The 14,945-nt window shown below is 43.6% G+C and overlaps 1 protein-coding gene across 2 annotated transcripts in view; it reads left to right on the top strand.

Moving 5' to 3' along the window:
• The window catches only part of PRICKLE2 (prickle planar cell polarity protein 2), a 174,486-nt gene that overhangs the window by 68,221 nt on the left and 91,320 nt on the right, over positions 1–14,945 (top strand). For both annotated transcript variants that reach the window (XM_062201204.1, XM_062201205.1), the window contains exon 2: positions 7,606–7,789. In XM_062201204.1, coding sequence (XP_062057188.1) covers positions 7,646–7,789 — 144 coding nt within the window. In that variant the 5' untranslated portion in view covers positions 7,606–7,645. The remainder of the gene's footprint in view (positions 1–7,605; positions 7,790–14,945) is intronic.

Here is a 14,945-nt window from a genome sequence, read left to right as displayed (position 1 = left end):
AGAAAATGTTCCCCCTTTTGCTCTTTATTATTAAGAAGAAAAAAAGAGGGTTTTTAAAAATTTTTTTTGTCTCTAGTGAACTAGAAGCATGGAAGAATTTAAAGACCTAGACCATATCTGTTGTTTAGCAGAATGTTACAGAGGCCTTTGGTTAATTTGGCTCTTTGTCTTTCTTTTTCCCCCACACCTGACCTCTGCTACCTAGGGCATTGCCTTATTTTGTTGTTGTTTTGACAGGCAGAGTGGGCAGTGAGAGAGAGAGAGACAGAAAGAAAGGTCTTCCTTTTCCATTGGTTCACCCCCCCAATGGCTGCTGCAGCCAGCGCACTGTGCTGATCCGAAGGCAGGAGCCAGGTGCTTCTCCTGGTCTCCCATGTGGGTGCAGGGCCCAAGCTCTTGGGCCATCCTCCACTGCCTTCCTGGGCCACAGCAGAGAGCTGGCCTGGAAGAGGAGCAACCAGGACAGAATGCGGCGCCCCGACCGGGACTAGAACCCAGTGTGCCAGTGCCGCAGGCAGAGGATTAGCCTAGTGAGCCACGGCGCCGGCCAGGGCATTGCCTTGTAAAGGAGGACATTGTGCATTCTTCCTCAGTGGCTTGGCTTGTGCTGGGCTGACCCAGTCTTTAAGCTGTCTTCCCTTTGAGTCTGTGTGAATGTGACCTGAACCTGATCTGACCATGAACTTGGGACAGAGGATCCCCTTCCACAGGCGAGGAAGACAGATGGCAGGGCTGCTGTGAGAGATGGGGTTCTCAAGACCAAGACCACTGGAGTCCTGCCTTTCACCAGCACCTTTCCACACACATGCCCCAGGTGGTATTCAGCTGCAGGTTGTCTTTGTGATTCAAGAGCTAAGATGAGCATTTGGGAAGGATGGTATGGGTCTCCTGGAACAGTCTGAAAGATGCACATCACCCACAGGTGTGGAGACCATCGGGTACACGAGGGGGACTCACAGGGGCTTTCAGACCACACTGAGACATTGCAGAACAGGGTCCTCCAAGTGTGCCCGAGAGTGCCTACATCCCAACCAACTGGCCTACTGCGCAAGATGCACACTCCTGAGTCCTGCCTCAGGACTACCCAGTCAGAGTCGCTGGGTGCCCTCACGACTCCCCAGGCAACTCTATCTAATGTGTTGGCGTCCAGATACACAATTCCCCAGGACTGGAATCTTACAAGTAGAGTTTCTGGAATAGGAATTAAAACCCATCAGCAGCCTCTGAATTTGTTTTCCTTCTTTTTGTCAGATTATCAAGCATTCACTTGACATTTTTGAACCTTCTAGACGTGACTTCTGGAAGTCTGGGGAGTTTTTTGATCTTCCAACTTGTATCTTTGGAATCCTGTGGGTCTTAGGACGATAAAGGAGCCTGGCATTTAGGAAGGGGGTTGGGCATGAGAGGAGTTGGGCTTGAGGTCCCCATCTCTGACATCAGTTTTTAAGCCCTGTTTTAGATATTGGGTTTCCACATGTGAGTTCCTTAACAACAGTATTTTTCCTTCTCATTAGAAACAAGGGGGAGGTAAAAAGGGAAGAGGAGGAAAGGGAAAAACAGAGAGAGACTTCATAATGTTCACAGTCCCAGTCAAATCTGCGTGTCTCCAGTTTCCAACTTGAACTCGTCGTACATCATGTTATAAAGGAGGATCCCCTTTTTTTGCCTTCACCCTCCACAAAACAAGACCTTGTGGCTCAGGGTTCAGTGTTGTAAATAACCTGTCAACATTTCAAGGATGATTCTCCCCACCTCCTTTCCCCTTCCCGGTCCATGAAGATGAAGCCTTCTCTGCCACAGCAAGTGTGTTAATTGGTAGCAATTGTTAGTCACTCTCCATGCGGTGTGGTTGCCGCTGTGCATCACCTGGGTGCCCTGAGACAGTTCAATGTGGGCTTCTACCCACTGGCATTTTGTATCTGGGGCAGGGCCCACTGTGGTTCCTGAAATGTGGAAGCAAATGATCTACTAGCCGCAGCTTAGGCATGAGGGGTCTGTGGGGGTTGTTTCAGGGTGGAGGCAGAGAAGGAGGGGAGACTACAGCATCTCCACTCTGAATCATGCCTATTCCTGGGAAACTTGTCATTCACAAACCCAATTACGTGCAGGTGGAATGTCAACTCTGACAGAATGAAACCATCGCGCCCTTTCTGTGTGTGTGTTTAATGAAATCCTGCTTTACCAGCAGCTCCTATTTTCATAAATGTCTATTAAAGAAAAAAAGGCCAAATCCTCTATTTCCCCACATACTCCTGAATGTGCTCCATTCAGCTGAAAAGCTTTCATCAAGGTGTTGAAGGAGAGAGCTGTTTGGTGTTGCAGTGCACGGTTTGCCGCAGTGGGAGAGAGCCATCAGCCTCCTGGGACATCCTTTTGGCCTCTGACCCTCTGCTTTTTTCTGAATGTCTGGGCCTTGGGTTCCCAATTTGTAAACGGAGGTTATTAAATTAGCCTTTGTGGAGTCTGCCGTGGAATCTCTCGAAGAGTGAACATTCCTTTGCAAATAAAAATGCCTTGCCACTGGGCCGCCTGTTAATTATAAATGAGGAGTGGAAGGCAGACAGGGAAAATTGATAAGACCCCCACGAATTTGACTTATTTTTGACCTTTTGTTTTGTTTTGTTTTTTTCATCGATTTTGCTTTTGGGAGAGGGAGTTTGTTGTTCAGGAGTCAAAGAACATTCTGGAGTTGGAATCATGGGTTTTCTGTAATTTTTCAGTTCAAGGGCCAGGTTGATCCTGCTTGGAGCCCCTGCTCTGCTCATGAGTCAGTACTCATTTTGTGCAGGTGCTTCCCTGCTCTGACCCTTTGTTTCTGGCTCTGGAAAGTGGTGTAGAGTATCCTTCTTGTCCATGAGCTATAACGTAAACAGGGCTCGGAGCACAGTCCCCATGCCAACCTTCCCCCCCAACACCCTTGTCCTCTGGTTCCTGTAGACCTGGGTGCCCTGAGGCAGTCGAGAGTGAGCCTCTACCTGCCGGTATTGTGTCCATGTGGAAGAGCCATGCACAGCACTTGCCACCCTTCCTGTGCTGGGGGATTGAATGATCAGTGTGAGGCTTGCTGTGTTTCTCCCTCCTGGGAACAGGAGACAGGAGTCTCTGTTTTTTTGTTGCGGTGATGCCCTAAGTGTTTAGAACCATCCCTGGCACTAGGAGGCGTTGGGTAGTTGTTTGTTGATTAGCCAGGTGGAGCCTGGGTGTTTTCCCTCTTCCTCTCTGTTTATCCCTCTGTGCAGGAGGCTCACTCTGGATCTGAGTCTGCCCTCTTGGGTTTTTGCTTGCTTCTTGCTTGTTGTTTGTTTCTTTTCCTTCTGTTGGAACGTTAACTCCTTAGATCATATCCACTTGATGTTAAATATTGTGCTCTCAGTGGGGAGATCGTGGTTGACAATCATGTCCTGTATCCAAGATGAAGAACCAGAGGAGAGGGTGCCAGGCTCTGAACGTAAAGAAAAGATAAGGAGGTGGACGAGCTCACCGCCTGACTGGATTAGTTCTCCCTCTGTACATGTATTGGAATAGTGCACTGTACCCCATAAAGATGTGCAAATGTGTGTGTGTATTTTGTGCTCTTCCCTGCATTGCTAAATAAAGGAGCTTCATTCATGGATCCTCTGGGGACTGAATTGGTAAAAATTCTCCTACATTTTGTTTTAAAAGTATGACTCTCTAGTAAAAAGCATTAGTCACCTGAGGCAGGCAGGCGTTTGGCACAGTCATGAAGACACTTGGGACAACCCACCCCATATCAGAGTTTCTGGGTGCAAGTCCTGTCTCTGCTCCGGTCTGATGCCAGCTTTCTGCTAATGCAGACCCTGGAAGGCAGTGGCGATGGCTCAGATGCTTGAATTCCTGCTACCCGTGGGGGACACCCAGATGAAGTTGCCAGCTCCCGGTTTCAGCCTGGCCCAACCTTGACTGTTGCCTGGGGTTAGGGAGTGAACCAGCATATAGGAGAGCTCTCTGTTTCTCTCTCCCTTTCAAATAAATAAATAAATAATTTTCAAAAGCATCATCATCATCCAAAAGCTTACTACATTTTCCCAAACATGTTGAAATTTTTTCCCCCTGAAGTCATATATAAGCATAGAAAGTTCTGGAGTGGGAGATGGGTGGCGGGGGGTGCTGACTGCCTCCCAGCAGCCCTGTCTTCTTTACAGTAGCTGATAATTTAGGGAGTTACTGTTACAACGATCTCTGCTATTTTTAACAGCAACAACCAGGGTTTGGAGGGGACTTCTCTGCTTTTGGAGACGTAAACCAGATCCGAGGTGTGCGTTTGGTCTGTGTGTATTTTCGGTTGATGAAAGACAGGAAAAGGGAGAAGCTGACGAGCCTCACTTGGCTGGACTAAACTGGTTTTGTTTCCTTAAATACATTTTATGTCAAAATTCAGGCATGACACGTTAAAAAAAATAATGGCAAAAGAGCAGTTGAACCTCTCTTTAGCTGCAGAGAAACCATTTGAGAATATCCAATGCCATTTCATGATTATAGCACACAGAAAACCAGCATCGAAGGGCACTTCCTCTACCTGACAAAAGGCAGGTACAAAAGCCCTCAGCTAATACATGGTGGCGAAAGCCTGGCTGCCTTCCCTCAGAATAAGGACTAAGACAAGCATGTCCACTCTTGCTTCTGTTCAGCACTGTTCTGGAGGTTCTAGCCAGGGCAATATGACAAGACAAAGAAATACAAGGCATCACTTAGAAAGGAAGAAGCAGGTTATCTCAGTGTACCCATGGCATGATCTTGTATGCGGGGACTACAAGAAGTTAGCAAATAATGAAATTAAAGGATACATATATTTTGGTGCACAAAAAATTACAAATCCATGCATGGGACATTTCTTAAAATGCATATTATTATGAAGAAAATATGCATGGCTTTCAATGTTTTGTACCAAACTAAACTTTACATTGATTTTCCATGAATTTTTTGAAGTTCCTTCAGACATAAAAAACTGCTGAAGAATACATACACACCTGTACACTATTAGAGCTAATAGACAAGTTTACCAAGATTATATGATGTAACAACAATGTAGAAAATCTTACCCATTTCTATACACTGACCATCTGCAAATGAAATAAAGAGAAAAGTTGCAATGACAATGGTAATCGCAAGAATAAAGTAGTAAAGAATAAACTTAACAGAAGTACCTCTGCCTGGGCCAGGCTTGACTGCTTGACTGTTGTAGCCATTTGGGGAGTGAACCAGTAGATGGAAGATTCTCTCTCTCTCTCTCTCTCTCTCTCTCTCTCTCCCCCCTCCCCCCTCTCCCCCTCTCCCTCCCCCGCCCCCGCCCTGTCTCTGTGGCTCTGTCAAATAAAAAAGTAAATGTGTTTTTAGAAATGCTTACAGCACAACAGTAATGACACAAATATCCCAATGGGAAAATAGACTAAGGATTTGAATGGATGTTTTCTCATGTATAATAAATACATAAATAAACAGATGTATAATAAGTGTATAAAGAGATGCTCAATATCATTAGCCTTTAGGGAAATGCAGATCAAACCCATAGTTAGATGCTATTGCACACCCAGTAGAATGACTTTAAGCACAAAGACAAAATATAAAGTCAAGGGTCTGGAGAAAATGCAGCCCTTATTCACCAGTGGTGGGAATGTAGGATGGATCTGATATTTGGGAAAACAAGCTATCTGTCTACAAATTCTGGACAGTTTTTCAAAATGTTCAGTATCAAGTTACCATATGACTCAGCAATACCCTATTTCTCCCTGGATAGCCAAGAAAACGGAAAGCAGATGCCCACACAGAATACTGGGATATACGTATTCCGAGCAGCGTTCTGCACAACTATGGAAAGAATGCAAATGTCCACCAACTGAGGAAAGGGGAGGTGTGGTGTATCCATACAGTTCAGTCTTTTTCAGCAATAACAGGAAATGAAGGGTTGATTCATGCTTAAACCTAGATTAACCTTAACATCATGCTATGTGAAAGAAGCCAATTTCAAAAGACTACATATCATATGATTCCATTTATGTAAAGTGTCCCGAATAGGCAAAACCATAGAGACAGAAAATAGGTTAGTGATTGTCAGGGTGTGGGGGTCGGGCATGTGGAAAGTTAATGTTATTGCTCATGGGATTTCTTTTGTGTGTGACAAAAATATTGTAAAATTAGAGTGAGGAATACCTAAGTCCTTGAATATACTAACAGCCAGTGAATTCTGCATTTTATTTTTTTAAAAGATTTATTTATTTATTTGAAAGGCAGAGTTACAGAGAGGCAGAGGCAGAGGCAGAGAGAGAGAGAGAGATCTTCCATCCCCTAGTTCAATGCCCAGATGGTCTCAATGGCTAGAGCTGTGCTGATCAGAAGCCAGGAGCTGCTTCTGGGTCTCCCACGCGTATGCAGGGGCCCAAGGACTTGGGCCATCTTCTACTGCTTTCCCAGGCCACAGCAGAGAGCTAGATCAGAAGTGGAGCAGCAGGGACTCAAATCGGCGTCCATATGGGATGCCCGCACTGCAAGGCGGCGGCTTTACCAACTATGCCGTAGTGCCAGCCCCAAATTCTGCACTTTAAAATGGTGCATTTTATGGTATGTGAATTATTTTTCTAACAAAGCTGTTATCAAAAAATTCAGGCACATGTGGGGATTAGAATTCTAGGCTCTTTCATTGCCTTTATAAGGTGCTACTGAAACAAATAAAAAAGATCATAGAATAGCTTATTTTCTTAAAATTTTCTCCCCCACTCCTTTCTTTTCTTTGTATTTTATTGAAACTAGAAATAGTTTTGTGTTGCTGACATCAACATTTTTATTGCTTCATCATTTTTTGTAGCCATGGATAAAGGACCAGATGGTAACCTTAAACGAAAAATGTTCAGTCTGGGGGAGAGATTTTTATCTTTGGCTGTTGCCTTCTGAAATCATTCACATGCATGGTCTTCTGGTATATTCAAAACAACTACCAACGTAGGGCAAACTTGGGTTTCTAATTAGCATTTCAGCCCTTTCTGGCTCTTTAGGTAGAAATGTCTTTCCCATGAGGTCTTAGGGCAAGATTTGTTGAGAGGGGAGAAAATTATGTTTGCTTTTCCTAAAGAAAATCTCACCCACAGTTCCTTTGAAAACCACTCCTTCTGTTTTCCAAGGCTTAAGAAGCAGTGTGTTGTCAGTGTTCATTAAATGTGCCGGTTGTGTTTCTGGTCAGCATATGTATTAAGTGTGTTTAATTGCTATTACAGTCAAGGAAATTGTGGTCACAGTCCATATGCGGCGGTCGGCCTCGGCAAATCAAAGTCATATGACCATTTCCCTTGAGACGCTGACTTAGAAGAAAAGGCTGCCGTCTGTGTGTCCACATTCGTAACACGCTTACCTGGTGGCTTCTGCTTTTGCACGGTGTTGTCTCACGCGCCTGCCACGCCTTCTACAAAGACAGGCGTGCTCTGGAACATAGCTTAAGATGCTCCTGCCAGAAGCCCGTTGCCAAGGAATGTGTTTATGGTTTGGGATCCAAGGACTGGTGACGAGCAGGCTTATGGAAAGAAATTGGTGTGGTTTTTTTTTTTTTTTTTTTTTTTTTTTTGCTTTCTCCTCACCTGCCACCTTTGCTGCCTGCAGGAAGATCTGCCTGCACTGCAAGTGTCCCCAGGAGGAGCACATGGTGACAGTGATGCCGCTGGAGATGGAGAAGACCATCAGCAAACTCATGTTTGACTTCCAGAGGAACTCGACCTCAGATGATGACTCGGGCTGCGCCTTGGAGGAGTATGCCTGGGTCCCGCCGGGGCTGAAGCCAGAACAGGTACCATCCTTGCCGGGAGTGCCATGGGGGTGTTGGCTTCTCACTTGGTCTTGCTGGTCCTTCCTCTTTCCAGTTCAGAAATAAAGAGTTGTCTTTGCTGATTCAGAGAAACACTTGGGGCCAAATGGCTTGACGATGTCACCAGCCCGCTGGGAAATGAGGAAGGGAAATGGAATTGATCCTGGAGTGATCCATGGCAAATTCATTCCGGGTTGCCAGGATTAATTGTGAACAGGGGCTTTCTAGAAACGACTCAGACTTGTTGGCTTTCACACAAACAAAACTTCATTCTTTTAGGGGGAAAGAAGAAGAGCTCTGCTTTGACCATGAATCTTGACCTTCAGATTCTTTATAAAGCAGAGTGAGGAAGTGTGAATTTGCCATACTCTTGCCAGTGATATATGCTATGTTTAAACGTTAAGATTGGCCTCACTTTACAAAGAAAGACTTTGACATTTCTTGAAATATTTTGGCACTACCCACAGGCTGTAAATATTATTGACTTGGTGAGAAGAAGTTGGTTTCCTTCTGTTTCATTGCATATTTTTTGCTGATATACAGATTTTGTTTTGCATTTCTTGGTACTTGGAATTTTCTCTTCCAACAGCCCCATGTGAGCTTAGAAGCCCTTGGGTAAACTGGGGATTTTTCTGATCTCCCTCTGAGCTTTCAGAGACAGCATGGCTGGAATCCTAGGACCTTGTCCACTGTCACCTATTCCTGACACGTCAAGATTTCTTTCTTAGTGTCTGACAGGTTGTTTTAGAGCTCAGACAGCCTTGAAATTTTAATATGGGAACTTTTGATGTGATAATAATTTTAGAAAAAGTTCTTCATGATTCAAGAAGAACCAGGAATTCACCAGTAACTTGCAGGTAATAGCTGTTAGTTATTTCTCATTTTCTTCCTCCAGTGTTGAGGGTTCAAGTGGGTAGATGAAGGAGGACACACAGATAGGATGTGTTCAGTCTTCAAGATATAGTTTAAAAGCTTAATTAGTTACTGCTGTCTTTTGGATATGAGTTGGGCTCCAACTTCAGGCAGGTGTTAAATCCCCAAAGTCGTGGGTTACTGGTACAAGAGGGTGGAAATGTACTCAAGACACGCTATTTAGAAGGCGGGCCCAGTGGGAGGTCCTTAGGTCATTAGAGACAAACCGCCAGGAGATAATTCTCTCAAGAGGGCTGTGATAAAAACCTTGGTTGGGTGCCAGCAATGTGGCATCGCTGTCTGAGACACCAGCATCCCAGGTGAGCGCTGCTTCAAGTCCTGGCTACTCAACTTCTGGTCCAGCTCCTTGCTGCTGCACCCTGGGAAGCAGCAGAAGATGGCCCAAATACTTGGACGCCTGCCACTCCTGTGAGAGACCCAGAAGAAGCTCCTGGCTTCTGGTGTTGGCCTGACACAGCTCCAACAGTTGCATCCACTTCTCATGCTAACTTTCATATACATAAAAATAGTAATTTAAAAATTTTTCACTGGGGCCCAGCTGCTGGGTTTCATGGCTCACCACGTGATCCTTCCTCCATGGGCACCACACCATTGCTGTCTACTACTCCACTTAGAGGCCGTACCAGTGGAACTGTCCAGTCTTGAAACTCCAACACTATTAGCTAAATAAACTTTGTCTCTTAATAAAGCTAATGGCCCCACTATTTCACTGTATAACAAAAAATGACTTGGACAGCTACCACTACTGAAAAATTAGGCATCTTTCATGTAAAAGCTAATATTTGTCTTTTAGACATTTGCAGATCAGAACTTTCCTTCCTGCAAAGATATAATCAGCTGCACTAGAGTGCTAGTCATTCCTTTTAGACAAAATTTGATTGCATCCTGATCTGCATTAAATCCACTTTGTCCTTTTGTGTTACCTTCCTGACCCTACAGACTCTTCAGGTTTGTTGTCTCTGTTCTGATTCTTACTATGGGGAGGGCAACTCTTATTTCAGAAACATTCACAGAGAATAATCTAGAGGAGAACTGAATGTAGTTCTCTGCTAGGATAGTGATACTGGCAAGAAAAAAAAGAAATGGTTATTTCTTTCTTTTGTTCTGTTTCATTAAAAATTGTATTATTGAAGCACTCTTAGGAAGGGTGAGAGCATTTGATTGAGTCTGTCTGGAAACCCAGATGAGGTGGTTGACTGAATATCTTGTTTGACATTGCCATGCTACTGCCAGGACTTGAGCAGTGAGTTCTCACACCTAGATATATCTGTGAGCTCATTTTCCTACCAACCTCATTCCCATCAACTTCTCAGCCACCTGTCTGTCTTTTGTTCACCTGAAGGATATTGCTTCCTGCTGAACTGGGCCCTGAATTTTCCAGTTACGCTGCTTTGAGTTCCATTCTTAAAGAAGTTCTTCTCTGAGGCCATTCAACATTATTCAGTGATATTCAGATTTCAGAGCAACCATCTGCTGATACTGACCTAAGAGAACAGGCAATTGTAGAAGCTAGGGTGTTGATTAAATTCACCGATTCCAAAAGTGAGGGCTTGTGGTATTTGGGGAGGGCACTTGACTCATCCAAAATTAGTTTCTTCAGGAAGCATGAAACTGAAATTTCTTTGCTTTGTTTTGAAAGAAAATGATTAATGCTGTTAAACAAATGATTTGAATTATGCCAAATGCAAGGACATTCTCATCTCTTGTAATTCTATTGTTGCTTGGGAGGTTTTCTCTCTCCCCTGTGCTTACTCAAACCTACAAGACACACATGATTACAAGTGGAAATTGCTCTCCAGAGAGAGACTATCTTTTTCAAGCTATTTGAAGGTTTCTCTATTTGCCTAATAAAATACAAGTGTATATTAAAGGTATTTGACAAGATCATGCTGTGTGAAAGAAATGGTCTTCGTGTTTTTAAATAGGAGATCTCTTAAAGTCTATTACAAAACTATTTATGGGTTTAAAGATGTTTCACAAGCTGACTAGTACACTCTAAGATTAGAAAAATGGGTCCTAAATACCTTTCGCTAATAAAAATTCTAATGTTTAATATCATGTTAGTGGTCTATGGCTTAAGAAATACCATTTTTCTATCCAGAGAAATTATAGTGAAGGCTAAAATGCTTTGTGCTACAGGCAAAAGTATTAAAGAACAGTTAGGGTTGAGAGTAATGTGCTTTCATTGTTGTTAGAAACCTTTCATTTCTCTCCTCGATCATGGGGTTGCTAATAGACTTTCAGGTGATGCTCTCCACGGTTCTATTTCTTCCGAGAAAGGTCTTCAATTAAATATGCAAACGAGAGTCACCTCCCATTTAGGACAATGTTCTTGAACATGGACATTTAATTCTCTACAAATGCACTAGCTGCAAAATCCAACCTTCCTGAAAGTGTGAAAATGATAAATATAGCCAGTCCTCTCCATCTGCAGATTCTGTCTCTGTGTATTCAACCAAACACACATTGAAACTATTTGGGGTGAAAAAAGATGTATTTCTACTTAACAGATATTGATTTTTTTGCTTCATTCTTCTCTGTACAATATAATCGCTATTTACAAAGCTTTTAGATTATATTAGGTATTTTAGTTTTTAAAATTTATTTATTTGAGAAACACACACACACAGAGAGAATTTCTATTCAGTGGTTCACTCCTCAGATACCTACAGCAGTCAGAATTGGGCCAGACCAAAGCCCAGAGCCAGAAGCTTAATCAAGGTCTCCCACATGGGAAGCAAGGACTCAGCTACTTAAACCAACACTCCCAATGTCTATACAAGCAGGAAGCTGGAGTCAAGAGCCAGAGCCAGGTCTCAAATGTAGGTGTTCTTGTTTGGGACACATGCATCGTAAAGAGTATCTTAGTTGTTAAGCTAACCCTCCACCTCCCACTGCCCTTCCCCTTTATTAAGTATTCTTAGTAAATTTGGGATGATTTAGCGTACATGGGAGGATGTGTGTAGGTTATATGCAAATACTATGTCATTTTGTGCAAGTGACTTGAGCATCACGTACATTAATGTGTGCATGGAGTCCTGGAATCAGTCTCCTGTGCACACTCAAGGCTGACTCTATAATAGATGATGCCACAAAGGAAATGCTTTTATTTCTAATGACTGAATTGAAAGCTAATCAGAGACATTGTTCAGCTTTGCCTTTGCTTATTCCAAATAAAGGATTTAATGTCCTTCAGAGAGCACTGTGGTAGCACAATAGAGAATGAATCTGTCTCTGATTGACCATTAGAATTCATTGTTCGGGTTCCAGTTTTACTTCACATTCAGATAATAGTGTATCCTTTATTTCCTAGTGATTGCATCATGGTAGGTTGACAGTTAACAAATAATACTGCAGGAAGAACTTAGAAAATAATGAGTTCTAAGAAAGCCAAATGGTAAGCAAGATCCCTCCACTTCAGCACTCTTAGTATTTCATGCCGTGAGGGCCACCCTGTGCCATGTAGACTGCTTAGCAATTTCCCTGGGCTCTGCCTCTACCGTTAGATAACAGTAGCATCTCCCAGTTGTAAGAGCCAAACATGTGTCCAGAGATTGCACAGTGTTCCTATTGAGTTGGAGAACCACTGGCTGGATGTAGAAACCTGAAGTGGGGCAGGTGTTTAGCCCAGCAGTCATTAAGTCACCCGTGTCCCATGTCAGTATATATTTGATTCCTGGTTCTACTTCCTGACTCCAGCTTCCTGCCTTAGCAGACGCTGGGAGGCACCAGTGATGGCTCCATCAGTTGGATTTCTGCCACCCACATGGGAGGTTTTCATTGGGTTTCCTACTTCCAGCTTCAGCCTGGCCCAGCCCTGGCCATTGCAAGCATTTTCAGAGTGAGCCAGCATATGGGGGAGGAGTACCCTCCCTCCCTCCCTCTCTCTCTCTCTCTCTCTCTTCCTCTTGAATGAATATGAATATGAATATATATATATATGTTTAAAGCTGGATGATATCTCAACAAAATTCTTGCTCAATCAAGACAAGAGAAGAATGACTCAAGTTAGCAGTCGCATATTGAGCACCTCCCATGTTCTAACCCCTGTACAGCACCTGGTGCCTTGTAACACTGGTGCCTACTCAGCCAGGTGGAAAGGTGGTATTCCCAGGCTGTTGAGCATGGCTTGTACTCTATGAGGCAAATGCCGCCGTCTTCACTGACTCAAACAAGAGTTGGATGGCATTAGTGTTAGCCTGTGGGGTTAATCACCCTTTTGTTCTCTAGAACAGAAATAGCTTTCCCCATTTTACGAAGGCAAAGTTTCCATTTGTAGTTTCTAACCCAGATTGGTACTACCAACCACTAGGGGGCGTGCAGAAATGCATGTTTGGGAAGGGGCAGTTATTGTCTAAATGACTTGGGCAACCCCACCAGCAAATGAGTGGGGCTTTGAGATGCTGATCATCCTAAAAAAATGCCAGGTGATGCTGTACAAAGGGGTATTAGCCCATCCTAAATGCCAAGAGTGCCATTGTAGAGCACCATGGGGCTGAAGGCTAATTTTTGATCACTTGCATTATTGATAATTTTCCTCTGTATTATGTGAAATTGTGGTAAATAACTTTATACATTCTGCAGCTGTGCTTGCTCCTCCCCTTGAACACAGTTTCCAGAGGTGGAGTGGACAGGTGCAACCCCCTCTAAAGGTATTGACTCCTTATGCCCAGCTGCCTCCCTGTAAGAAGGTAACTGCTTCTGGGACGTTCTCTGGGTGCGGAACATCAGGTTCATGTGGTGGTGGTTTCTCTCCTAGTTCTCTTCCTTGCTGTTCCATGAAAATAGAAGAGGTCATCAAATGGCTTCTCCTGAGTCAATGTCCTTTTCATCGCTGGTTTGAACAGTTTAGGTATCCCCAGTGGGTTCTCAAATAGCAATATCCTCACATCCTCTGTCTCCAAAGGTTAGAGATTTTACCTTGACCTTCGCTATGTTTTTGAACATAAAAAGTGACAACATAAAAAGTGACAAGTTGTCCAGAACATTCAGCATTCACTTCAGACTTTCACAGGAAGGATAAAGAATAGATACCAGGAAAAACTGCTTGAATTTTTTGCTTCTATTTATGCTTTTTTAATATTTTTATTTATTGATTTATATATATATATATATATTTTTTAAAGATTTGATTTATTTATTTGAGAGGTAGAGTTACAGAGAGAGGGAGAGACAGAGAGAGAGAGAGGTCTTCCATCCACTGATTCATTCCCCAAATGGTCACAACGGCTGAGCTGGGCTGATAAGTAGCCAGGAGCCAGGAGCTTCCTCTGGGTCTCCCAAGCCTGTGCAGGGGCCTAAGCACTTGAGCTGTCTTCTACTGCTTTCCCAGGCCATAGCAGAGAGCTGGATCAAAAGAGGAGCAGCCAGGACACGAAGTGGCAGCCATGTGGGATGCCACTGCCACAGTGTCGCCCCTAAATATTTATTTCAAAAGCAGAGTGACAGAGGGAGAGAGAGAGAGAGATCTTCATCTGCTGGTTCACTCTCCAAATGACCATAATGGCCAAAACTCATCCAAGCCAAAACCAGGAGCCTGGAACTCCATTTGAGGACTCCCATGTTGGGTGGCAGGAACCCCACTGAGATCATCTTCTGCATCCCTCCCAGACACATCAGCAGGCAGGCAGCTGGATCAGAAGAGGAGCAGCTGGGACTCGAACCAGTGCTCCAGTATGAGATGTCAGTATTGCAGGTGTGGTTAACCCACGGCACCACTTGGCCAGCTCCAAGTTTTTGCTTCTAAAGTGTTCTCCATATGTGACAAAATACAACATTCCAGAGATGGATGGATTCATTTGTCTTGAGCCCCGTAAAATTATAAAGTGTCTCTATTTAGAGTGTATAAAATTTGTTATTTGGCTTTGATTTTCTCAACTCTTACACATCTGTTTGATGTCAGATTAAATTTATCTGCTCAAAAAGCTTCAGTGACCAGCCCCAAATAGCAGATTCAGTCCCCAGTTACATGCCCTGTAGCCCACCCTGCAGTGTTCCTTATTAACACTTGTCAAACTTGCAGTTTGATACTTAGAGATATAGTTATTTGTGTAGCATTTGATTCCCTCAGTTTGCTTTAAAATCCAGGAAGGCAGAAGATCTTGATTGCTTTATTCTTTGGGAATCCTCCAGTGCCAGCACCTAGTACATTGTCTGACATCTGGATGCACCCAACATGGATTTGTTAACGAACAGAGAGATGACA

Source organism: Lepus europaeus, chromosome 9 (assembly GCF_033115175.1).
Source record: "Lepus europaeus isolate LE1 chromosome 9, mLepTim1.pri, whole genome shotgun sequence".
Lineage (NCBI taxonomy): Eukaryota > Metazoa > Chordata > Mammalia > Lagomorpha > Leporidae > Lepus > Lepus europaeus.
Note: the sequence above shows the minus strand (reverse complement) of the source record. Positions and strands in the feature narration are given on the sequence as shown.